This window comes from Quercus lobata, chromosome 10 (assembly GCF_001633185.2).
Source record: "Quercus lobata isolate SW786 chromosome 10, ValleyOak3.0 Primary Assembly, whole genome shotgun sequence".
Classification (NCBI taxonomy): domain Eukaryota; kingdom Viridiplantae; phylum Streptophyta; class Magnoliopsida; order Fagales; family Fagaceae; genus Quercus; species Quercus lobata.
The window spans coordinates 56212898-56239829 of record NC_044913.1 but is presented as its reverse complement, the minus strand read 5'-3'; the positions used below and the strand labels follow the sequence as shown (position 1 = coordinate 56239829).

Below are 26932 nucleotides of genomic sequence, written 5' to 3'. Positions count from 1 at the left end.
GGTAGGTAGGCACCACTGATCTAACCTCGTCCCATCTCGTTGTCATCCATAATTCTAGTGTGAGACGTGTGAACAGTTAGGAGAACTACCTCACAGTTATTGACCATTTTAGCTTGATCAATTGCTAGCAAGAATTGTTCTCTCTTTTCATACTTATAATTCTTGCCTCTTGGCTTTTGTCCTCGGCTCTGATATCATAAATGAGGCCAAATTTAGCTCTATTCATAGGCAGAGGTTTCTAAGATACTCGATTTTAGCATTTATGGATTTGTTGATCGTCCTCAATCCAAGACAGTTACATGTCACACAAATAATAATTTGTTATCATCACTTGTCTCACTTATACGGTGCCCAGGACACCAGAGTAATCCAAATCCAAAGCAACCTTGATCCAACCCGATCATCCTCAGCGAGTTATCTTATTGGGTAAACGGTGGCGACAGGCAAAAAAGCCAGTCTAAGGTTGTATCATCCGCCTAAGTTATTTGTATTTTCTGGTTGGGTCCATGCCTTGAGCGGAATAAGAGAATTCCCCATTAAACAATGTTACTGAAATTTATGAGAGATACCTCTAACTAAAGAGGACAGACTTATAGGCCCCATACTTAATTAGCTAGCGACCCCAGCAAGAAAAAGAAAAGAAAAGAAAAGAAAAAAAATATCGAGTACACATAGGCAGATTGTTAATTTGGTTTCCCAGACGCATACTGATACACATTCACACAATTAGACAACACCAATTAAAGGTAAGAACATTGGCCAGCCATTTTCCTTTGGTAAGGAGATCCAATATGTTAATGAAAGAAACAATGTTTATGAACTTTCTTTTATTTCTTCTAAGAATTATTGTAAGTCTCACTTTTTATTTATTAAATTTGGCATAAAAAGTGAGCATTATTACATTGGCCAGCACCATAGCTAGACTTCTCTACCAAAAACCCAGCTGAAAGGAATAATTTGCATTCCCTTGACCCTTTTTTCATTCTCTCCCCCAGATTAATTTCTTATTCTTTGGGCAAATCCACAACATAATCCTTGAGCTTTCTGCCTTCCCTTGAAAACCCAGCTAGCTTTTCTATTTCCCATTTATCCATTATATCAATGTAGTGCAAGGAGGAGTATAGTCCCCAATTCGAATGGCAACAGTGGAAAAGTTTAGAGAATGATTTTGGTCATAGCCGTCATATCTATATCAAGTGTGCTGGCATGGTAATTTTCCTTCTGATCATGCCAGCAAATGACATGATTGTTTCATTAGGATATCGAGTTCGAAAAGCTTCTCCACTATTTTGGTATAAGCATTTTCATCATGGCGCTTCTCATCAGAGGCAATTGTCATTGTGCCACACATATTTGAGCTAGCTTTACGTCCGGTTCCAATGTTTCATGACAAGCTTGGCCTTGTTACGTACCATGGGAGACAAATGTTGCTTTTCTTGGGATGATGTGTAGATGATTCCAAGGTAAGGATTTGTATCCATGCCAACTTCCTATGGAAAATTATGAGAGCATAGATATTTAATCAACTTTAGTCATGTAATTATAGTACTATAAGGATCATATATGTATATTCTTTAGCAAATAAATAAGAGACCAAAAATCTTAGGTTTTTATTTAATTAGTCGTTAACCCGTGCAATGCATGGGATAGTTAAACAAAATTTATACACATTCACCTTTATTGGTACAATCATTTGAAAACAATTCTAACTAATAACCAAATGTAAGAGACACGTTGACTTACTATTTAAAGTAGCATTCTGAAGAATTTACACATATTGTGCAACTGAGCCTTAAAATTTAATTCCTGAACACCACAACTCCATAAAATTCATACTAATAATAATATTTTATGATTGCACAGACTATTTTTTTAGAGTGGTTGATCTCAACATTGGCGTGCATTTAATCTTTCACTAAAAGCAAAGGGAAGTAGATCATGTGCCTACATCTTTATGAGCAATTTTTGGCAGTCAGGCGTAACAAACGTGTAACCATTTTGTCCTATTCCTACCATCTAAGAACATATCCTCTCTTATAAGTTGATGATGCCAAGTTTTAACATATCCTCTCCTTTTTTTTTTCTTTTTTTTTTTTTCCCCAAAGAAATAAAAGGACTTTAAAGACATGTCCAATTTGTTAAAATGCAAGTGCTTCAAGCCATAGAACGATTTAATGAAAATTGCAACTCCATGAATTGAATTTGCAAATGGTATTAACTATTGGCTATTAATGCGATTATTAAGCCGTACCACATTGAACATGTTTCTCTATCAAAATATATAAACAAACTAACTTTACAAAAGCTGAACTTTATAAGCTAAAATCTATATCGTGAGTTGTAAATCTTGAATGTTATACTGTGCATTTAGGGCTTCCTACATCTGGAGAGAGAGAGTTTGCAGAAACTAAAGAAAATCTCTCTATAGCTTAACAAATACAATATACTAAAATCAAAGAGAAAATTTTTGGAGGACAAAATATTATAAATAATTTAAAAGAATTTTGGTTTAATTTCTGAACACCGCAACTCCATAAAATTCATACTAATAATAATATTTTATGATAGCGCAGTTAGAATTTTGGTTTAATTCTTGAACACTGAATTGGAAATTAATTATATGAGTATTCAATGGTGAACAAAGTACTATGTATTAATTAATATATAAACAAAACTAACCTTACAAAAGCTGAACTTTATAAGCTAAAATCTATACCGTGCGTTGTAGATCTTGAATGCTATAATATAAAACCACTCCGTTACGGTAAATCAGTCAATAATAAGATTATAAAGAATGATAAATATTCATACTCATATCCAACTTATAATGAATGCCAAATACACAAGAAGAACGAATTTTATATATATATATATATAAATAAAAATAAAAAAAATAAAAAATAAAGAGCCAAATGCATCTTACCTGCTCATCACTTGCTTGTTCAGTTGTTCCTTAGTACCTGCACTGTTGGCTTTGTCGGGTAAAACTATACTTTCTACATAAGAATCAACAAAAGTTTATTGATATCAGGAAATGTCAAGATCGTTAGAGAGCATGAGAGAAAATAGAATGCAATTATTATATTTCTTAACTTGAGAGAGGGGTAACGTTGCTAGGGTTTTGAGGAGTTATAATGTTTTTATTTTGAGAGTTTGTAGAAATCGTGGCTTTATATTTCTTAACTTGAGAGAGGGATAAGGTTGCTAGGGTTTTGAGGAGTTATAATGTTTTTATTTTTATTTTTTATTTTTTAAATATTGTGCTGACGTGGAAAATTGTGGTGCCAGCAAAGGCTTCGGTTTTTATATATATATATATATATATATAGATGAGCTACTCTAAAGTCTCTAATGTTCAGCACTTTTCAAGTATGGAAAAGCGTTATTTTCATTTTATGTTAAATAATTAAATTTATCCATTCTTAATAAATTAAAATTTTAGGAAAAATGATAATTTATCAAGAATAAGATTGAAACAACAATTTGTTTTATATATGTTCTTTTAAGTTATTTGTTTCATACCACGTTGTTTCTCTTTTTCTTACTTATTTGGGATAATTACAGAAAACCCACCTAAGGTTTGGCCCGTTTGCGCTTTGCCTACCCATGGTTCAAAACTTTACACTATGCCCACTTGAACTTCAATCTGTTACCTATCCGTTACCCACCTCTCCTTTTGCCGTTAGAAAAACATATTTTTAAGGACAAACAAACATAACAAAGATAAAAAAGTTAGGGTTTTTTTATTGCTCAAGAACTTCTGTGAGAATAGGATAGGATTGAGAAACAAATTCATTTTGTACAAGTAATCCATGGATTTTACGACCCATGTCGAGAAATCCAATCCTTGCACAAGCGGTGAGAGCATTGATAAGAGTAACCTCATCCGGCCTTGCATTAACATCACACTTGAGCATTGCATCAAACACTTCAAGGCATCCCAATAACAACGTCCTTGTATACACCCAGAAACCATACTATTCCAAGACACCACATCGCGAACAGAGAGTGGTATTTCATCGAAGACTTGGCGAGCATTGTGAAGCAAGCTGCAGAAGGAGTACATGGAAAGCAAAGCGTTTTGGACGAAGACATCGTGTTGGAGACCAAGTTTGAACGTGAGGGAGTGAAGCTCTTGACCTTTGTGGGAAAGTGAGAGACGGGCACAAGCTTTGAAGAGGAAAGGGAAAGAATGGCGGTCCGGGAAAAACCCGAAACGGCGGCGCGTGAGATTGTAAAGAGAGATGCATTGTTGTGGTGAAGCAGTAGTGTTATTGTTACTGTTATTGTGTGAGTAAGCTTTGAACATGAAATTCCAGGCGAAGATATTGGGGTTCTGAATTTGAGAGAAAAGGGTGTGAGGGAAGTGGAGATTGTTGGCATTGGAGTGTGGAGGAGAGGCCAATTGCACCATTGAGGGTGTGGGTTGTTGGATAGGATTGGAAGGAAGTGGGTTTGGGGAAAGTGGTGCAGAATTGAATTTGAATTTGAATTCAAGTTCGACTTCTAGTTTTGGGAGTGATGGTGAAGATTATGGGATTGAGAAACCAGGTTGGGGAAGAAACCAGGGAAGGCCAGTTTTGAAAACGTTGTCCTTGTCCTTGTTGTTTTTGTTGTTATTTGCTTCGATATATCTTTTGTTTAACATGGGGATTGGTTAAAATTCATTTTGCATTGAGAAAATTTGTTCTCATAGAAGTTCTTAAACAATAAAAAACCCTAACTTTTTTATCTTTGTTATGTTTGTTTTTCCTTAAAAATATGTTTTTCTAACGGCAAAGGGAGAGGTGGGTAACGGATGGGTAACGGATGGAAGTTCAGGTGGGCAAAGTGTAAAGTTTTGAACCACGGGTAGGCAAAGCGCAAACGGCCCAAACCTCAGGTGGGTTTGCTGTAATTATCCCTACTTATTTAAAAAGTAGTCAAGTGATTCAACTTAGCTAAACTGGTTTAATAAGTAAAATTGTAAGGTATGTAAGACTAAAATGCCACAAAAATAATAATTTTCTCAATTTTTTTTACAACTTGTAGTGGTAAATTGTAATTAATGTAACAGTAGTTTCACATGAAACCATCAGTAATATTATTTTTAATTTGCATCAATTATAACTTGTTATTTTAACAATTAAACAAAAAAAAGTTAGTGAAATTTAAATCGGTTATAACTTGTCACTTTAAACATTAAAAAAAAAAGGTTAGTGAAATTTATTATCTCATTCGACTTATTGGTGATGAGGGCTAAATCTAGGGCCTTCCATGGTCTAGACGACCAGATGTAGTCTAGACGACCATACAATATTGATTACACAGCAATAAATGATTTCTTAACTGACAAGTTTCAACGGTCAGAAAGAGCAATTATGAGCCAATTAAGTCTCCATTTAAGCTCAGACATATGTTACTCAAAACAGCTAGGAGAGCCATAATGAGGCTTCCAACAGCTGTACTAAGGCTATAAATAAGCCATCAAGCACCAGGAGAAAGACATGCACATTAAAACACACAGAATTACATTATGATTCTCTGAGAGATATTAAGAACTCTACTGACTTAGTCATCGGAGAACCATTGGCTAACGCCACTCCGGTGCCTTCCTCTCTCATCTTTATAGGGAACATAATCTTGTCAAAGCCTTGACGAGGTCCTCGACTGACGACCATTTTTGGCTTCATCAATTGGTACGCAAAAATGCCTCAGTTCCAAGTATGGTAATTTTCACAAAACAAAGAGAAAATGTTAGAAAGATGTTGCCATTCCTGACCCAATTAGATACTGAATTGTCTTCTCAATTTGTTTAATGCATCTACTTATCTTGAAAAGTAAAAGTACTTATTGAGGAGATCACCATGCCTACTTTCTTCAATAGTCCATGACCTTGACCAAATTGCCCATGGCGTGTTATCTACACTTGTCTCATCACAAAGTGCATCATAGCCTCACAGGCATTAAGCCATGATTTGTATGTTGAAAGGGGCCTTTTCAGTTATCATTTTACTAGCCAAAACAACAAAGAAATCATTTAGGATTTCCTTTGTTCTTTCCCTTAGTTCATTACTTGCTCAAGAAAACCTTTTGATCCAATCGGGTCTGGCAAAAAGTCTTTGTGGTTGCCAACATTTTTCAACTGGTTTAAGTAGAGTCAAAATGTTATCTTTAGCCTAATCCTCCATACACTTGAAGATTTCAACTTTCTCAGGTGGCATGGAATGGGTTACTTCAAGCCTGAGCTCTTGTGAAGGGTTAAATGATTTCTTGAGATTGTATTCTCCCACTCCAACATTGAACAAAAGCAATGTAATTTGGGTGTTTGTAGGTGCAAAGCCATAGTCGGCTTGACTGCATGTATTAAAAGTAATTGGTTTTGATGTCTCAATTTTTAATCTAATTGTATATGTGTGTGAAACTCTCTTCTAGAGACTTGAACCCCATTCCTTACCCCCCCCCCCACACCCTACAAGTACTTATACTTGTGGAGTGACCATCGCACCAAGGGCGTGCGGTAGTATGTCCCACATCAATTAATCCTTCATATTCTTGTCACACACACATTACACCCTTAAAGTTTATGATTACTTCAGTATGAAAACCAATAATTAGTCACAAAAAGTAGCAAGAAAACCATGATATGAACCTCCCTACAAGACAGTACTTAGACCCAAAAAAGATGAAGTTATAGTACACTAAAAGGGGGTCTATAATTTACCCCCAAAAAAGAAGAAGAAGAAATGAGGTCGATGCTGTAGAGAGGGAAAATTCCCGACTTATCACAAGCTGACACGTCACATTACCAAGTCCACAAAATACAGCCAATTACAAAGTACCATGTATTGCTGCTAGGTTTTGCTATCACTATTCAGAAGCCAACAGAAATTTGCCAAGTGTCATGCAAGAACCAATCACGCATCAGTGCACATATAAGCGATGACTCAAGCAGCCTCGCACGTGTAAGCGATGACTCAAGCAGTCTCGCACGTGTAAGCGATGACTTAAGCAGTCCAGCACGTGTAAGCGATGACACAAGCAAACCAATCAGGCTGTGACATGTGTCACCAATCAAGTTCTGCCACGTGTCGCTCACCCATCCCAAAACTCCTATAAATAGAAGCCTTCCTGAGACATTCAAGAGAACGAAGATCCAGACGAGGGACCAGAATCCAGAAGTGAAAAAGCTCTGGGAAGATCAAGCCTCAAAGCCTTCAAAAACTTCAAGAACTTCAACCCCAAAATCGGAGAACATTCGAAGCAGAATCATCCAGATCATCTGCCTAGATCCTAAAGTTCACGGGAATCAAGCCAAAAGTGTCCGAAAACATCAACAAATCACAAATCAGTGAAGATCAACGGATTCAAGCCTCTAAAGCTCCGAAGAACTTCCACCACAAACCTTCGAAGACGAAGAACGCACGAAGAACACGAAGAACCCTAAGAACAAAGGATTTCTAAACAAGCTCATAGCCAGAGATTCATTGTAATTCCGTTTCAGTAATCTTCGATCCATCCCTCAACCAAATTGAAGGATATTTTGTGTTCAAGTCAAAACCACATTACCACAAATCCAATCAATAAGTCTTGCAAGGAGATCGAATTAGAGGATCACTCTTTTGTAATTTCAGAGAATTGTACCACACAATCATAAATATAAATTCGCATTTGTGAAACTATTTTACTTGTTTGATTTATTTCAAATTAGAAATTTAGTCGCTTACAAATTCTGGCACGCCCAGTGGGACCTCTCTACCTCTCATCTCTTCCTCCTTCAAAAGAAAAGAAATTCGACATCATTTTGCTACTAGCTTCAATGGCCTCTAGCAAGAATGTCCGAAAATCAGTGGTTGATGATTCCAGTGCTGATGAGTATGTCGGCCCAATCACTCGCAGTCGGTCCAAAGCTCTTGATTGACTCCAACCTCAACCAACCCAAGAAAGCCAACCTCCTACTGTCACCTCTCTGGACTTGCTTGCAAATAGGAAAGCTACCACTAAAGATTCATCTGCCTCGAAAGATTTGGAGACCAGTAATGAATCATCCCCAACAAAGACCTTTTCTATCAACTCTTCACCCGTGATGAGAAACTTAAGGAGTGAAGTACCATTGACTCATCCTGTTTCATCATTTTCCCCGTCATCTATAGAAGTCATGCTAGTAATGATGACTAATACCTCTACCATGGAAGAAAAGATGGCTGAAATGGAACAAAGGGTCATCCTTCTCACAAAGGCACTTGAAGAAAAGGATGTCAAAATTGCAACCCTAATGAACAAGCTGGAGGTACAAGATTCGGGTGAATCAAGTCTTGGCCCTGAGCAGCCACCTGGCTTTACCTTCAAAGGAGAAAACGCCAAGGGTGATAAAGGAAAAGGAGGTGAAGGCACTTCTCAACATGGACATTCCACCTCAATGGCCTCGATATCTGTCCAACAACTGCAGGATATGATTACAAATACCATTCGAGCACAATATGGAGGTTCTTCCACAAGTTTTCTCATATATTCCAAACCCTATACAAAGCGCATTGATAACATGAGAATGCCAAATGGGTATCAACCTTCCAAGTTCTTGCAATTCGATGGCAAAGGGAACCCTAAGCAACACATTGCTCACTTTGTAGAAACTTGCGAGAATGCAGGGACTCAAGGAGGCCTCTTTGTAAAGCAGTTTGTCCGTTCACTAAAGGGGAATGCCTTTGATTGGTATACAGACTTAGAGCCTGAATCAATCGATAGCTGGGAACAACTTGAAAGGGAGTTTCTCAACCGATTCTACAGCACACGACGCACAGTAAGCATGATGGAGCTTACTAATACTAAACAGTGGAAGGATGAGCCCGTCGTTGATTATATCAATCGGTGGCGTTCTTTGAGTCTAGATTGCAAGGATAGACTTACTGAAATATCTGCTATAGAAATGTGCATCCAAGGCATGCATTGGGGACTTCTTTACATTCTTCAAGGAGTAAAGCCCCGAACATTTGAAGAGTTGGCAACTCGTGCACATGACATGGAATTAAGTATTTCCAGCCATGGAAATACGAAACCTCCCGTACCTGAAAAAAGGAAAGAAAGACGGGAAATAAGGAAAAATGTCAGGATTGTGAAAAGTAATATCAAAGATTCAATGAATGTCAATCCTGCCCCAGTCAAAATTTCAACAAAAAATGTGAAGGCCAATGAAAAGAGGCCTGAAGGAGGTCAACAACGTGAGACGCGTCGCTCATCACTTAAGGAATGGGAACAAAAGGTCTATCCTTTCCTAGATGCCGATATGCCTGAAATGCTAGAACAACTGCTCAAGTTGAAATTAATTGAATTGCCAGAATGCAAACGACCGGAAGAGATGAGAAAAGTTGATGACCCGAACTATTGTAGGTATCATCGCATCATAAGTCATCCAATCCAAAAATGCTTTGTTCTTAAAAAACTCATCATGAAGCTAGCCAAGGAAAGGAAAATCGACTTGGATTTTAATGATGTTGCTCAGTCAAACCTGGTCACATTTTCTTGTGGGTTACCTAGTTCTCTGTCTCCAAATACTAAGCAAGGAGCAAATACCACACTCATCCATTTTGGTTCTCTAGAACCGGTTCAAGTTCAGCTCTCACAAAAAGCACCTTATTATAATTCAAACGATGATAAAAGGTCAACGACGGATGAGGAAGAAGGTTGGACAATGGTTGTTCGCAAGAGATGGAAGAAGAAACGAGCATTCCCTCTTCATTTGATCACCCAAGAGTCCAAAAGAGCACAAAACCAGATTCAGCCTTGGTCAAAAAGAATGAGTGATATGAGGCAAAGGAAACTGGGAACAAAAGTATATGAAGATTCAGCACAAACCCGAAAATCTCGAAAGCTCATCACATTGGAAGAATTCTTCCCCAGAAAATTCTTTCAAAATAACTCAGCCAAGGCCGTCCACACAATTTCTCGTTGCGAAATCCAGGACGAAAAGGAGGACGTTGACCATGATGATCCAAAAGAGACCTTGTCATCTTTGGAGGAACTCCAATCTCAAGTCGATGAAGTTGAACCCTTGCAATCCTCCACATCACCAAAAGAAGTGCTTACCCGAGCTCTTGAGGAGCCAGAGATATACGCCCCTCATACCAATACGCTTCAACAAACACAGGGATGTTACGCATGCTCTCCAGACTTGACTTTCACTGATGAGGATCTATTGTTAGGCTCTAAGCCCCACAATCGCCCACTCCATGTCTCCGGTTATGCTCGTAAACAAAGGATCGAGCGTATCCTTGTTGATGGAGGTTCAGCCGTTAACATACTTCCAAAAATGACCATGAAACGACTGGGTTTTACTATGGAAGAATTATCACACAATCGTTTGGTCATCCAAGGTTTTAACCAAGGAGGACAACGTGCAATCGGCCTGATCCACCTAGAATTATCCATTGGAGAATTGAAAAGTAACATCTTGTTCCACGTCATTGACGCTAAGACGACCTACAACATGTTGTTAGGACGTTCCTGGATCCATGAAAATGGAATAGTGCCATCAACCTTGCATCAATGCTTCAAGTTCTTTCAAAATGGAATAAAAAAGGTCGATGCCGATTTAAAACCTTTTGCAGAAACTGAAGCTCATTTTACTAATGCAAAATTTTATGCAAAAGAAGACATTTCTAGAGAGGTTCTTCCAGTTGAGATCCCGTCTATGAAAAGTAAACAGGATGAAAAGGAGCATGTTAAATTCATCGCCAAAAAGGACATTTCTTCCCCAAAGAAAGGCCTAGAACCTTTCCTCCGGTATATACCATTATCACATCGCAAGAATGGACAATCACCATTCGTGGAATGCCTTCAACCTACAAAAGACATGGGGAGACCTGCAAAGCTCACGATGGAGGATGTAGCCATATTGAAAGAAAATCATATCATGCCTTTAACTTCATCCACAAACCCTTTGCCCTCGAAGCCGTTAAATGGATTCGTGAGGTCTTCGCAAAGTCCGATAGAGCATGGTATTCTACCAAGTGAGCGGACGAAAGAATGGTTCGACCCAAAGGCATATAGGCTGTTAGCCAAAGCAGGCTACGATTTCTCAAAACAAGAAGACTTAGGGAAGCTAATTCCAGAAGCCACCGGAGAAAAGATGCATGGCCTTAGCAAAACACAAAGGAAAATGCGGCTTGAAGGGCATGAAATTCCTATCCCAAAGACCGGATTAGGTTATACTCCCGAACAATCAGCTCAGATATGGATCAAGAAAAGAAGCGATCCTTCGAGTTCCCAATACATAACGGTGGAGGTCGGCGAAAGTTCAAATCAAAGAAAAGACCATTCTTCACCCCATGTCTCAATGTTTGATCACATCGAGGCCTCGTCATCACGAATCACAGTGTTCGACAGGTTAAATACAACTTGTTTAACACCAAATCGGGACACTCTTGCTTGTAAATCAGTCTTTGATCGACTGGGGGCAACGAAAAGGCCTATTGATAGTCATTCTCAAAGTTCAATAAACTTTGACGTTCAAGGGGAGAAGAAAGCCAATGATGAGATCCGCAGTAGCATTCCTTCATGCATGAAACGTAACTTTACCTTGGAGATCAACACTGAAGGATCGCTCAAAGTCAAAAGACGAACGATTGTACATACAAGTCAGTCACCCGTCCATGATGAGGAAATTGAAGAGGTATCATCCTCGTTTCATATTACAATAGAAGAGGGTACACTGTCAGACGCTGAAGCAACCAATGAAGAGGTCGATGAAGCTCCTCCAGCCTTGGAAGATGGAGGACAAGCTACAGTTGATGAACTTAAAGAGATCAATTTAGGAACTGCTGAAGAGCCCCGGCCAACTTTCATCAGTGCACTTCTCACCCCTGAAGAAGAAGAAGGATACCTCAAGCTCCTAGTAGAGTACAAAGATGTGTTCGCTTGGACTTACAAGGAAATGCCTGGGCTCAATCCGAGTATTGCTCTACATCATTTGGCAGTAAAGAAGGGCGTGCGCCTAGTTAAACAAGCTCAAAGACGCTTTCGGCCAGAGCTTATCCCTCAAATAGAAATCGAGGTCAATAAGCTCATTGAAGCAGGCTTCATTCGTGAAGTGCAGTACCCGGAATGGATCGCTAACATCGTCCCTGTCAAAAAGAAGAATGGACAAATCCGAGTGTGCGTTGACTTCCGTGATTTGAACAATGCATGTCCCAAGGATGATTTTCCATTACCCATCACTGAGGTCATGGTTGATGCCACTACTGGTCATGAAGCTTTATCTTTCATGGATGGATCTTCGGGTTACAACCAAATTCGAATGAATCCTAAGGATGAGCAGCTTACAACTTTCCGTACTCCTAAGGGAATTTACTATTACAAAGTGATACCATTTGGACTAAAGAATGCTGGTGCTACTTATCAACGGGCCATGCAGAAGATCTTTGATAATGTACTTCATAAATACGTGGAGTGTTATGTCGATGATTTGGTGGTTAAAACAAAAAGGAGGGAAGACCATCTGGTAGATCTACGATCCGTGTTCACCTGACTGAGAAAGTATCAGCTTAAAATGAACCCCCGCAAATGCGCTTTTGGCGTAACATCTGGAAAATTTCTTGGTTTCATTGTGAGGCACCACGGTATTGAAATTGACCAGTCCAAAATTGAAGCTATCCAGAAAATGCCAGAGCCCAAGAATCTACGAGAACTTAGAGGCTTGCAGGGAAAACTGGCCTACATACGACGATTTATCTCGAATTTGGCCGGTCGATGTCAACCTTTCAATAGATTGATGAAAAAGGATGTGCACTTTGAATGGGATGAGGCTTGCAGCAATGCTTTTGCACGCATCAAAACATACTTACTTAATCCTCCAGTTTTAGGTGCTCCTATCCCATGAAAGCCTTTGGTGCTGTATATTGCGGCCCAAGAAAGGTCTCTAGGTGCTCTTATGGCGCAAGAAAATAAAGAGGGGAAAGAAAGAGCCCTTTATTATCTAAGTCGAACTCTCAATGGGGCTGAATTAAATTATTCTCCTATTGAAAAAATGTGTCTCGCTCTTTTCTTTGCCATAGACAAACTGGAGCACTACATGCAAGCATATATAGTCCGTTTGATAGCAAAGGCTGATCCGATCAAATATGTCCTCTCCAGGCCAGTGGTTTCGGGTCGTATAGCTCGATGGGCAGTCTTGCTACAACAATATGACCTTGCATACATTCCACAAAAAGCTGTCAAAGGACAAGCATTGGTAGATTTCTTAGCTGATCACCCAGTTCCATCTGATTGGGAGTTCTCCGATGATTTCCCGGATGAAGATGTGTTTTACATTGAAGAAATGCCACCATGGATGATGTTTTTCGATGGGGCTGCACGTCGAGAAGGAGCGGGGGCAGGTGTAGTGTTTGTTTCTCCGCAAAGGCAAATACTTTTGTACTCGTTCTCATTAAGCGAACTTTGCTCTAACAACGTAGCTGAATATCAAGCATTGATTATTGGTCTACAAATGGCCATTGAGATGGGCATAGCGCAGCTTGAGATCTTTGGGGATTCCAAATTAATTATTAACCAAATCTTGGAGCAATATGACGTGAAGAAAGAAGACCTTATCCCCTATTGCAAATATGCGAAGAAGTTGCTAGCAAATTTTGAGACCACAACATTGGAGCATATACCGAGGAAAGAGAATAGACAGGCCGATGCTTTAGCTAATTTGGCTACTGCCTTAGCATTATCCCAAGAAGAGACAACCAAAGTCGCTATTTCCCAAAGGTGGGTGGTACCTCTCGTGGTTGAAGAAGAAGAAAAAGAGCAAGCCAACATCATTTCTGTATGCCTTGTCGAAAAAGAAGATTGGCGACAAGTGATCATTGAATACCTTCAACATGGAAGACTCCCAGATGATAAACGCCACAAAACCGAAATTTGGCGGAGGGCTGCTCGATTCATTTACTATAAAGACACTCTCTTCCGCCGTTCATTTGATGGATTGTTTCTCCGTTTCTTAGGAGAGGAGGAGGCTAAACAAGCCTTAGAGGAGGCTCATTCTGGAATATGCGGCGCACACCAGTCAGGTCCTAAGTTACATTATAGGATCAAACGAATGGGTTACTATTGGCCCACAATGGTGCAAGATTCTATGGAATGCGCTAAGAAGTGCGAAGCCTGTCAATATCACGCGAACTTCATCCATCAGCCGCCAAAACCTCTACACCCAACTGTAGCTTCTTGGCCTTTTGATGCATGGGGACTTGATGCGATAGGGCCATTACCAAAGTCATCCGGTGGCCACTTGTACATCTTGGCCGCAATTGACTACTTCTCGAAATGGGCAGAAGCTGTACCCCTTAGGGAAGTGAAGAAAGAAACGGTGGTCAATTTCATTCGAACTCACTTGATCTATCGGTATGGTGTCCCTCGATATATCATAACTGATAATGGCAAACCATTCTACAATAGGCTGATGACAGAGCTATGTGAGAAGTTTGAATTTAAACAATACAATTCCTCCATGTACAATGCCCCGGCAAATGGACTAACTGAAGCGTTTAACAAAAAACTTGGCAGTTTGTTGAAAAAAGTGGTATCCAAGACAAAGCGAGACTGGCATGAAAGAATCGGAGAAGCATTATGGGCATATCGAACAACATTTCGAACGCCTACTCAAGTAGCGCCATATTCTCTTGTCTACGGAGTTGAAGCCGTTCTTCCTTTAGAACGCCAAATCCCATCATTACGGATTGCCATTCAAGAAGGATTGACTGGAGAAGAAAATGCCAAGCTCAGGTTGCAAGAATTAGAGGCACTTGATGAAAAAGGCTCGAGGCCCAACAACGCCTTGAATGCTATCAAGCTCGTCTTTCAAGTGCATTCAATAAAAGAGTCAAACCACGATCATTCCAAGTTGGTGACTTAGTCCTCGCCGTTCGAAGACCTATCATCACAACTCATCGTACAGGCAATAAGTTCACTTTAAAATGGGATGGACCTTATGTTGTGCAAGAAGTCTACACCAATGGAGCTTACAAGTTGATTGATAATGATGGTGTAAGGATTGGTCCCATCAATGGGAAGTTCCTCAAACGCTTCTATGCTTGAAAATCGAGGATTGCTCCTCGGTAAGAGCTTAAACTACCCACCATAACGCTGCAAGGGTACATGATGTCTTCCCATTACCTTTGAAAGCGTACAAATAAAGAAAAATGAATCCCACTCTATGTTACCATTTGCGAGTGTGGCGTAGTGGTTGGATGCCTATGTCGCCCTTGAGGCCAAGGTCTCGGGTTCGGTTAGTGGTGATACCCACTATGCGCAATTGGTACCCATAAAATATTGTGGGGCGTAGGGCGAGGATTACGCACGTGAGCCCTCTTTTTTTTGCCAAAGAAAACAAGATTGATCTAGACTTCAATGAAGTTGTCGGGTCAAATCATGTGACCGTTGCTTATGATGTACTTTCAACTCTCAAGCAGGGGGCAAACACTAACCAAGCTCATAAGTTGATCAACAATGACGATGCAAGGATCGGCCCCATCAATGGGAAGTTCCGCAAATGCTTCTATGATTGAAAGTGTACCAATAAGGAGAAATTAATCCCACTCCATGTCAACAATTGCGAGTGTGGTGTAGCGGTTGGACGCCCGTGTCACCCTTGAGGCCATCTCGGGTTCGATTAGTGGTGATACCCACTATTACACACTGCGCTCCCCTTTTTGCAAAAAAAAAAAAAAAAAACACATAAAAAAACAAACAAAAAAAATCAAAAAAAAAAAAACAAAAAAACAAAAACAAAAATCTTTTGAACTACGTGATGACTTGATCCCTCTCCGGGGTACGTAGGCAACTTAGTTTCTTTTGCTGAGTTCAGTCACGCACTAAAAAAAATTATTATTAAAAAAAAAACCAAAAAGAAAAAAAAAAAAAAGAAAAAATCATTAAAAAAAAAGGATCATAAAAAAAAAAAAAAAAGATCATCAAAAAAAAAAAAAAAAGATCATCAAAAAATAAAAAGGAAATCATCAAAAAATAAAATAAAATCTGTTGAACTATGTGATGACTTGATCCCTCTCCGGGATACCTAGGCAGCTTAGTACTTGTCACTAAGTTCAGTCACATGAAAAGAAGAAGGATGGCCAGTCTAACTTGAGGAGTTTTCCAACAGTCATCAATGCGCTTTTAAGGTCCCTTCGGTTGGCAAGGCATTGCTCAATAGGATGATCAAAGATCGGCGTAGTAGAAAATGAAGACTGTAAGGAGTTGACGTTGCTTAACTTTCTTTGAAATGATGATAAACATAGGTTGATGCTTGGTTGTGGAGTAAAATAAAATCTCCAACCTCTTTTGCAAGAAATGAAGTCTTCATAGCATTGCCCATTTTCTGTGGCCATCCTCCCACATCTCTGAGGTATACTTTGCATCATTTATCTCCTGGGGGCATCTCCTTGTACCTTCCAAGTCTAGGCTACATCCTCTCTCTTCTAGGTTGTGCCACTTCATAGCTCTGAAATTAGAACCACATCATCTCCCTTCTGAGTGGTGTCATTTCACATCATGTCTCTGAAATCTGGATGACGTCAACTTCCTCCGGAATGATGATTATATATCTGAAGTCGGTGTGCATCATCTCTCCTCTACGAGCATGTTCGTGCAATATCAAAATTCTTGGTAGCATGTTTCAACATCTTCAAAATCTTGGTAGCATGCTCTGGCGTCTTCAAATGTTATGCACCCTTGATGTCTGAGTTATGTTGCCTCTAAAAAAAATTTTACGACTCCAATGCAAGTGCTAAAGTGAAGAGTTGTGTGGTTCCATGGCAAAAATGAACGTTGGCACGGTTTCGGCGAAAATGGAGTGTTGACGTGGCTTCATGACTTTGGCACAAATGAAGTGTTGTCGTGGCTTCATGACTTTGGCACAAATGAAGTGTTGTCGTGCAAATGAAGTGTTGACGTAGCTTCATGGCATGGATGAATGTTGTCACGGCTTCAGTGCAAATGATGGTATGACTTCAATACAAGTGCAGGTGCGAATGGAGTGTTGTGATGGCTTCATGACAAAAATGAAGTATTGACATGGCTTTATGGTAAAGATTCTTGATGTCTGGCTATAGTGCTATACGCCCTTGATGTCTGAGCGATGTTGCCTTTGAAAAATTGCTTTATGACAAAGATGAACGTTGGCACAGTTTCGGTGCGAATAAAGTGTTGACATAGCTTCAATGGCAATGTGGAGTGTTGACATGGCTTCATGAATGTTGACATGACTTCTGTGCAAATGAAGTTTTGACGTGGCTTCATGAATGTTGTCACGGCTTTGGTGAATGAAATGTTGAGGCAACTTTATGACAAAGATGAATGTTGGCACGAATGAAGTGTTGACGTTGCTCCATGACAAAGTTGAATGCTGGCACGGCTTCAATACAAGGACAGATACTGGCACGGCTTCGTGGTAAAAATTCTTGATGCGGCTACGTTGCAAAGACTCTTGAAATGGCTGCGTTAAAAAGACAAGTGTTGGTGCAGCTTAATTGCGAAGGAAAGCATGCTACATAACAAAAACAAGCAACAACAAAAAGCTTATCAGAAGAAAATCTCATGGCACGTCTTAAAAAAAAAAAAAAAAAGTGTGCTTCAGTTTCAATCACTAGCCTGTCAAAAAAAAAAAAAAAAATAAAATAAAATAAAATAAAATGTTAGTACAAACAAAGCATAAAATATATATATATATATATATATATATATATTTCTCTACACTTAAAGATACTACCCACTGCAAGCTGCTTGTACAATTTAATGAATACTCGGGTGGTTTTATATAGAAAATTTCTGAGGTAACAGACAAAAAAAGAGAGAGGAAAAATGCTGCCACCAAAATGTTTAAAGTCAGCCTTTGCAACCCGAATGCACTCAAAATCAAAGAAAACTGCACTGAATATTGAAATGCAACGTCCTGTCAGAACGGCCACCGCCAATGTAGACCAAGGTGACAACCAATCCAACAATGTCTGTGGACTCCATTCTGGATTTCTAAAGTTTCTGACAAGATTTCACAAAGAAATCAACCCACAGAAATCTTCTAAGGACTTTGGTGTACAAAACCCAGAAAAATCTTCAGCAACGGAGCCGCCACGCACCGCCACGAGTGGCCATAAATTCCTAAACGTTCCGCGAAGTTCCTCGTTCAAATCTGCACAAATCTGAGAAAATTTTCACAAAATGGGTGCCACCACTAGATCCATCGGCCCACGATTTACAGAACCCAAAAATTTCAAGCCCAGAAACGGCCGCATCTGCCTCCATGCGCCGCCACAATCTCTCAATGAACCGCGACCTAAGCCTTCAAGTTTGTGCAAACCTGCTCAGAAATTTACAAAACTGACCATACAGGGGTCTTATACGGCCTTAGATCAACAAAACCCAAAAATTTCAGGCCCAAAAGCCCAAGCATGCGCTGCCACGCGCCACCAAAAGATTCGGCGGCGCGGCCTTCAGACCCACGCGCCGATCAGGACCGCCAGAGTTCGCACGTGCCACACGAGTCCTATGACGTCATGGATAACGTCATCCTTCACACGTGCCCCACGTTCCAGCACTATGACGTCATGGATGACGTCATCCACTGCTGACCCGTTTGTCCAAGTTCAACCCGGACCGACCCAGAAATCTGACCCGGTCTGAACCGCCTAAAAAAAAAAAAAAAAAAAAAAAAAAAAAAAAAAGAAAAAGAAAAAGAAAAAGAGAGAGAAAATGCTTGGACCAAGCAGACTTTTGACCTTGACCAGAAAATCAAAATTTTCAAAACGGACTTGCCCCACTCGATTTTTCGAGTACATTCCGATTTTGGGACCCGTTTCTTCATTCGAAGTTCAGAAATTGTGCAAACATCCAATTTCCAAAAAAGTTGACTTTTGTGCAAATGTTGACCAGAAAGTCAAAATTTTCAAAACGGACCTGTCCCACTCAATTTTTCGAGTACATTCCGATTTTGGGACCCGTTTCTTCATTCAAAGCTCAGAAATTGTGCGAACGTCCAATTTTCAAAAAAGTTGACTTTTGTGCAAATGTTGACCAAATGTCAAAATTTTTGAGATGGACCTATCTTGCTCAATTTTTCGAGTACATTCCGATTTTGGAGTCCGTTCCGTCATTTGAGACTTGAAAATTGCAAAAAATGACTCAATTCCAAGTGTTCAAAACTTAGGTCCTCAAGAACAAAATTTGAGATTCATCCATTTAATTGGGATCCCCGCAGGGTTATTCTCCAGATTTCATCAAGGCTTGCCTTTCAAAGTACAAATGAACTCTCACAAGTGTGTCTTAAAATTACACTAGGTCATTAGTTCAATCTGCTATTCCCGTTCGGTGCCTACCAGTCTCCAACTTACCATTTCGGTGCTTACCATTCCCACCTACCGTTCCCACCTACCATTTCCACCTACCGTTCCCACCTACCGTTCTCACCTACCATTCTCACCAAAAATTCTCAACTACCATTCTTAACTACCTACCTGCCATTCTTCATCTCTCTACTATAAATAGGAGGGCCGAGTTCATCAAAAAACTCATCCAAAAAAAAAAAAAAAACACTGAATCATGAAATGAAGATTTGCCTCTTTCAGATTTTCAAATCCTCCTTTTCACAACCATTTCTCACTATGATCTCATCATTCTCAACACCTAGCAACCGATTTTGCTTCATAATCGGTTTGAGATCAACCCTCCCATGGTTCGGTCGAAACCCTATTTACAACATCATTGTAGTTTTGAGATCTAAACAAACTTTGTTTCTCCACTTAACGACCACCTTTGTCCATAAAATTACTCGTAACAAGGTCTGCATTTTGGTTCCATGTTTCCTTGGACTTGGTTGGCCAGGAAATCCAAGTCCAGCGGACACACCTGTTCTTAACCTCAGGGCTCCTGTAGTCTCTTTCCAATTGCTTGGTCTTCCAGCAGAAGCAGTAGTTCGGAACAAATAGTAACTTGTCTGGTTTCCAAACCAGGTTCACAAGTTAGCTCCATCTTTCATTTTTTCTGTGCTTTTCCAACAAGTGGCAGTAGATGAAGATGGTAAAAAGTGTTGGGGTATCCTACAAATTGTTTTCCATCCAACACTTAAAACAACCTCCAAGGCGCTAGCTCATCAGAATTCAGCCTTTGGTGCCGGTAAATGGTCATCAAAACTTTATTCCATGTCCCCACTACTATGGGACCCAAAGGTCATCGTTGCTGGTACCTCAAAACTCATTTTCTGAAATTACTCCAACTTAAAATCAGCTTGAAGAATTTCAGAAAGTACTCTTCTGAAATTACTTCAACATAACATCCGTTAGCATGGTCCCATTACACAGGCACATTCAATCACTTGCCGTCGGATCTCATTCAGCATGCAGTCAGTCACATATCCAAAGGTGTACTTCCCATAAACATCTACACCAGAAGGGTCCTAGCATACAGGGCCAGCACCATGGTGGTGCGCATTCAACCACTTTCCCACCTGTCCTCGTTGTAATCCAAAGCATGATCTTCTGAAATAACTTCACCAGAAGTTCTTAAGAACACGAGGCTAGCTCCATGACCCTGCATGCTGTATCCAGCCACCATTCTCTCATCTTCCCCATCTTCTACACCCTGTGATCGCCGCCAACGGTCCAAAATACTCTCTTGAAATTACTTCAACTTAACCTCTGCTGAGAAGGCTCCATCACGCGAGTACATTCAAATACTCGCAGACCCATTTTCGGTCTCATCAAAGCCTTTCATATGGGTCGGTCTGCTCTTCGAAAATTATCTCATCCTTCTGAAAGCTCCACCACCTTCAACAGGTCCACCACCTTCAACTACTTCACTTAAAGAGTCAAGTACCAAAAATCCATTTTTCGAAACTCATTCCCACACCACACTCCGAGACTGTGTGCGTGAACGAGTCTCGAGGGGGCATTTGTAGAGAGGGAAAATTCCTGACCTATCACAAGCTGACACGTCACATTACCAAGTCCACAAAATACAGCCAATTACATAGCACCATTTATTGCTACTAGGTTTTGCTATCACTATTCAGAAGCCAACAAAAATTTGCCAAGTGTCATGCAAGAACCAATCACACATCAGCGCACGTGTAAGCGATGACTCAAGCAGCCTCGCACGTGTAAGCGATGACTCAAGCAGCCTCGCACGTGTAAGCGATGATTTAAGCAGTCCAGCACGTGTAAGCAATGACACAAGCAGACCAATCAGGCTGTGACATGTGTCACCAATCAAGTTCCGCCACGTGTCGCTCACCCACCCCAAAACTCCTATAAATAGAAGCCTTCCTGAGACATTCAAGAGAACGAAGATCCAGACGAGGGACCAGAATCCAGAAGTGAAAAAGCTCTGTGAAGATCAAGCCTCAAAACCTTCAAAAACTTCAAGAACTTCAACCCCAAAATCGGAGAACATTCGAAGCAGAATCATCCAGATCATTTGCCTAGATCCTAAAGTTCACGGGAATCAAGCCAAAAGTGTCTGAAAACATCAACAAATCACAAATCAGTGATGCTCATAATTATAGATAACACTTAGTTCCAACAAACAAATATCATCAATTCTAAAAGATTCATTTCTCTCTTAAGGATCCAAAACTGAGTTAAGAATAAGAACCTCCAATTCATGCTTCTTGTAATTAAGAATTTATTGCATCATAAAATATATCAAATCGTTAGTGAGGGTCTATAATAAAGTTATCTTACTCAAAACCCAAAAAAATTAAAAATTAATTTTTTATTAATTTTTTTGAGAATCCTCAAATAATCATTTAGGTGGAGTTATTTAACATGTCAACATCCAAAATGAACGTACCTAAAAGAATTTTGTTTTTATTTTGGGAGAGAGCTACTGGTCATAAATACGAATTAGGTCATAGTGGAACTAAAAATTTAGCTTTTTATCTCCATCAAAAGTTATTTTATCAATTTTACCTACGCACATGTTGCAGCAGTGGATCTATTTAGCTTTCAACACAATAAAATAATATAACTACTACAATAAAATAATATATCCTACTACCTAAAAAACATCTACAGCACCAACCATAACCACCTCTACCATTAACTACAGCCACCACCACCACCACCACCACCAGTCCACAGTAGGCAAAAAAAAAAAAAAAAACCCAAATCTCCAATCTTTTTCCTCAACCCAGACCAAACAAAATCACCAATCACAAACAAAATAAAAAATCACCAATCACAAACAAGCACAACATTGGTGAGTTGGGTCAGCAGAAGGGGTGGGTTGATGAGCTCCATGGGTTTCCCAGTCAGGTACCCAATATCCATGAGCAAGCACTCTGATCGGCGGAGTGGGTCTGAGGTGGATGGCGACATGGGTTTGAGGCTGATCGGCAACAACACCCACAACTACCACCACGAAACCCACCCAAACCACCCACTGATGCCGACGAACCCAGCCACCCACCGACGCTAATCTACCCACACAACCACAACCACCACCACACCACAACCCACAACAAGAAGGAAAAAAAAAAAAAAAAGTAAGGGTGAGATGAGTTGGTGGCGTGAGCCGGTGGTGTGGGTCGGCAATGTGGGGTGGGCAGGTAGCGGTGAGAGGAAGTTAAGAGAGAGCTGAGAGAGTTGAGAGAGAGAGGTGAGAGTTGAGAGATGATTAGAGTGTAGAGAGAGGTAATATTTTAATCGAGGGCAGGGAATAAAAATAGATATGCACTGTAGCAATGGAGCTAAAAAAAATAGCTTTAGCTCCACTGCTGGAGCATGATTTTAGTGTTTGAGGAGCTAAATATAGCAATATACTAATATAGCACCACTGTTGTGAGTGCTCTAATAGTTCCGTCCTCAAAGATTGGTACTTAATTAGGTATTAAGATATGACTTCTCAAATTATTATTATACTAATCCATTCATTATCCATGAGATGTCTTAAAAACCTCATTTATTGGTGGAGTGAGTGGAATTGAGTGGGAACCATTGTCCTTAGCCCCACCACAAATCCCTCTACCTTTGTACTTTTTTTTCCTTTTGTGTTTTTTTAATGTGTATCTTTCAAACCTCAAACCTCATTGAAAAAAAAAGTAGAAGACTTCATTTTTTTGGCGAAAAGCACATTTTAGTCCCTACATTTTCAGGCTATTCCCATTTTAGTCCCTAAATTTTATTTTTACCGCTTTTAGTCCCTATCATAAAAACGCTTTCCGTTTTGGTCCCTGCCGTTACTCATTTAACAGAAATATCCTACGTGGCAAACGGTCCAACAGTAAATGCTGACGTGTCTATTATAATAATATTTAAAAAAGCCACGTCAGATAAAAATAATATTAAAAAATGCCACGTTAGCAATTTAATTTTTGAAAAAAACCACATCATATAAAGATAATATAAAAATTTCTAACCTAATTATTTTTTTAAAAAAGAAAAGAAATTAGTTAAATTAAATTTTTTTCCTTTTTTTTGGAAGAACGTGTTCTTCATTTTTCTTCCCCAACTAAGCTTGCCAGAAAATTAAAAATTAAAAATTTACTTTTCTTTTCTTGCATTTTCTTAGAAACCGAAACCATAAAATCACTCAGATTTACAAAATAAAAAGATATGCCCATAAAAATTTACAAAACACAAACATTCAACAAGATTTTCTTATGCTTTGAAACCAAACACAAAAAACACAAAACTCAAACCCAGATTTTCGGCCTCCATGCACAACCAAACCCAGCGAAGCCTGAATAAGATCTTAGAGAAAGTGTAATGAAACCTAGCACGACCACCACCACATCAAGCAGAACCCAGCCACCACTAAAACTCGGCAACCAACGAAACCCAACTACCAAAAAGACCATCACGAAACCCAGCCACCAAACAGACCCAGTAAGCACCAAAACCCACCACCAAATGGATCCAGCAAACACCCAAAAAAACCCACCACCAAAGCCGGCCACCGATTCAACTCCACAACCGAAACCCACCACCAAAACGTCACCACTAAAACCAAAATTACACCGAAAAAAACCCACCACCAAAGACGGCCACCAATTCAACTCCACAACTGAAACCAACCACCGAAATGCCACCACTAAAACCTAGCAAACACCGAAAAAAACCCACCACCAAAGCCAGCCACCGATTCAACTCCACAACCAAAACCCACCACCAAAACGCCACCACTAAAACCCAAAAAACACCGGAAAAAACCCACCACCAAAGCCGACCACCGATTCAGCTCCACAACTGAAACCCACCACCGAAATGCCACCACTAAAACCCAGCAAACACCGAAAAAAACCCACCACCAAAGCCGGCCACCGATTCAACTCCACAACTGAAACCCACCACCAAAACACCACCACTAAAACCCAGCAACCACCGATTCGATCCAACCAAAACTTAGTTAGATGAGAAGAGATAGATGAGCGAAACATGCTGTGAATAAAGAAAGAGGAATGGGAAACGTAGAAGAGAGATATAGAGGGAGAGATGGAGAACTGTTAGGAGAGAAAGAGGAATGGGAAACATCTCCTGAAATGTTCTTCATGTTCTTCCAAAAAAAAGGAAAAAAAATTTAATTTAACTAATTTCTTTTCTTTTTTTAAAAAATAATTAGGTTAGAAATATTTATATTATTTTTATATGATGTGGTTTTTTTCAAAAATTAAATTGATGACATGGCATTTTTTAATATTATTTTTATCTGACGTGGCTTTTTTAAATATTATTTTAATAGACACGTCAGCATTTACTATTGGACCGTTTGCCACGTAGGATATTTCTGTTAAATGAGTAACAACATGGACCAAAACGGAAAGCATTTTTATGATAGGGACTAAAAGCGGTAAAAATAAAATTTAGGGACTAAAATGGGAATCGCCTGAAAATGTAGGGACTAAAATGTGCTTTTCGCCCATTTTTTTTTAATGTTTTTTAAGTTGATAAGTATAAAATTAAAGCAAAACAGGCATTAAAAAAAGAAACCCAAAAAAAAAAAAAAATTGATCTTTTAAGTATTATATATAATGGATATGCTATTTGTGGGTACCTAAGGCATGCTTGCAATGTCCTAGGCATGCTTGGCAACGTCCTTGGCCGACCTTGGCATGCTTTGCAACGTTTTAGGCATGCTTGGCAACGTCCTTGGCCGACCTTGGCATGCTTTGCAACATCCTAGGCGTCCCACATCAAAGAGAAATCCCCCCACTTTCTACCTTATAAGCTTTGAAGCGAAGGAGTAGTGTACCAGTAGCTCTGTACACTACTCCTTCGCTTCAAAGCTTATAAGGTAGAAAGTGGGGGGATTTCTCTTTGATGTGGGACGCCTAGGATGTTGCAAAGCATGCCAAGGTCGGCCAAGGACGTTGCCAAGCATGCCGAGGATGTTGCAAAGCATGCTGAGGACGTTGCAAAGCATGCCGAGGTCGGCCAAGGACGTTGCAAGCATGCCTAAGCATGCCTTAGGTACCCACACTATTCTTTATGAGTTTTCTAATGATAAATATTGGTTTAGATTCACATGAGTGATCTTTTATTATCTAAATTTGTTTTAAGTATCTATACTACTATTTAAGGGGCTTTCCCCTATTTGAACCGGATTTTTTTTGTTCCAAAATACCCCTAAGCCTACATTTAAGTAAGGGCAACTCAGTAAAAATACATCTTTAACTCCCACTAAAATATTGCCTACAAAATAGGACCACTCTCTTGATGATTTTCAAATTACTTTATCCATTTATTAAAAAAAATTTAAAACAAACTCATGTTTATTTGAAAAAAAATACATCTATTGACTAAAAAAAAATGCTGTTATTGCAAAAAAAAAAAAAATAATAATAAAATAAAATAAAATAAAATTCCCATGTAAAACACTATCTACAAAATAGGACCACACTCCCAATACACTCACGTTAGTTTTTAAACTGCTCCATTAACTTCCTAAGAACAACTTTTATTAATTTCTTTTACATTTCCGGTTTTTATTTTTTGAGTTTGAAGCTATATCCTTCTTCTTCTTCTGGAAATATCAAACTAAACGAATCCGGATATGTATAAATTGCTTTGCTGGAAATAGACTTGATTACCTAACTGGATAATTATATATGAGCAAATAATTTTCTTTTATTTATCTGATTTTTTTATATTATTATTTAAGTTTTCCAATCTCATATATTCAATTACCGTTTTTAAATATTTGTTTTGGTTTCTTATATTAAATGCCTCTCAAACGTGTATTTGTGATAATGAGATGTTACTGTCACAACCATGCTCTTGATATCATGCTTCCACCAGATTAAGAAGGGCACAACATAGCTGCAATTATGTTTCAAGCCACTAGCCTCTCCTGCTTTGTCAATATCTCACCAACAACCAATTAACACCTATTTGGTGAAATCCTGATTTCAGAATATGTATTTGGTTGTCTCTTGCCACATAACAATTTCCATTTGTTTGGTATTTATTTCTCTTTTTAATGTCAAATTGTTCTTTCTTTCTTTCTTTTTTTTTTCTTTTTTTTTTTTTTTTTTTTTTTTTTAATTCAATAATTTTGCATCTAATATGACAAATGAGATCTTTCTTTTGGTTCCTTTTATTTATATTTCTTCATTTTGGCTTTTGTTAATGGCTATCTAGAAAAGTTTTTCATTTTTTTTAGTTTCCTTTCTATTTAGAATGATGTTGTTTCAAAGTGTCTCACAAGATTAACACAAAATTTCTATTTAAATTCTTCATCTGCATGCTAGGTGCCCAAGTTATTGAATCTTTAAAAAGTTTTTATAAAATATGTTCACTACATTGAGTATTTTCTATTTGTTTCATGTTATTCACGTATGTGAGTATTTTTTAGAACACTTTCTTTTAATGTGAACCTATATGCCAATAGAAACTATTAGAAAATCCAAAAGAAAAGGGAGAAAAAAAGAAACTAAAAAGCGTATAAAAATGTGCATAGAGTGTATGAAATAAAGAAGGCTACACACAAATGT

The 26932-nt window shown here is 39.0% G+C and overlaps 2 protein-coding genes and 1 pseudogene across 2 annotated transcripts; 2 read left to right on the top strand and 1 right to left on the bottom strand.

The window, feature by feature from the left end:
• Positions 1-881: 881 nt before the first annotated feature.
• On the bottom strand, positions 882-8101 carry LOC115965031 (annotated as a pseudogene).
• A 4422-nt stretch (positions 8102-12523) lies between these two features.
• Positions 12524-12853, top strand: LOC115965030 (uncharacterized mitochondrial protein AtMg00860-like). The gene has a single exon (XM_031084240.1). It carries the CDS (start codon positions 12524-12526, stop codon positions 12851-12853), a length of 330 nt encoding a protein of 109 aa, XP_030940100.1.
• A 147-nt stretch (positions 12854-13000) lies between these two features.
• Positions 13001-14869, top strand: LOC115965029. The gene has a single exon (XM_031084239.1). It carries the CDS (start codon positions 13001-13003, stop codon positions 14867-14869), a length of 1869 nt encoding a protein of 622 aa, XP_030940099.1.
• Positions 14870-26932: the final 12063 nt, after the last annotated feature.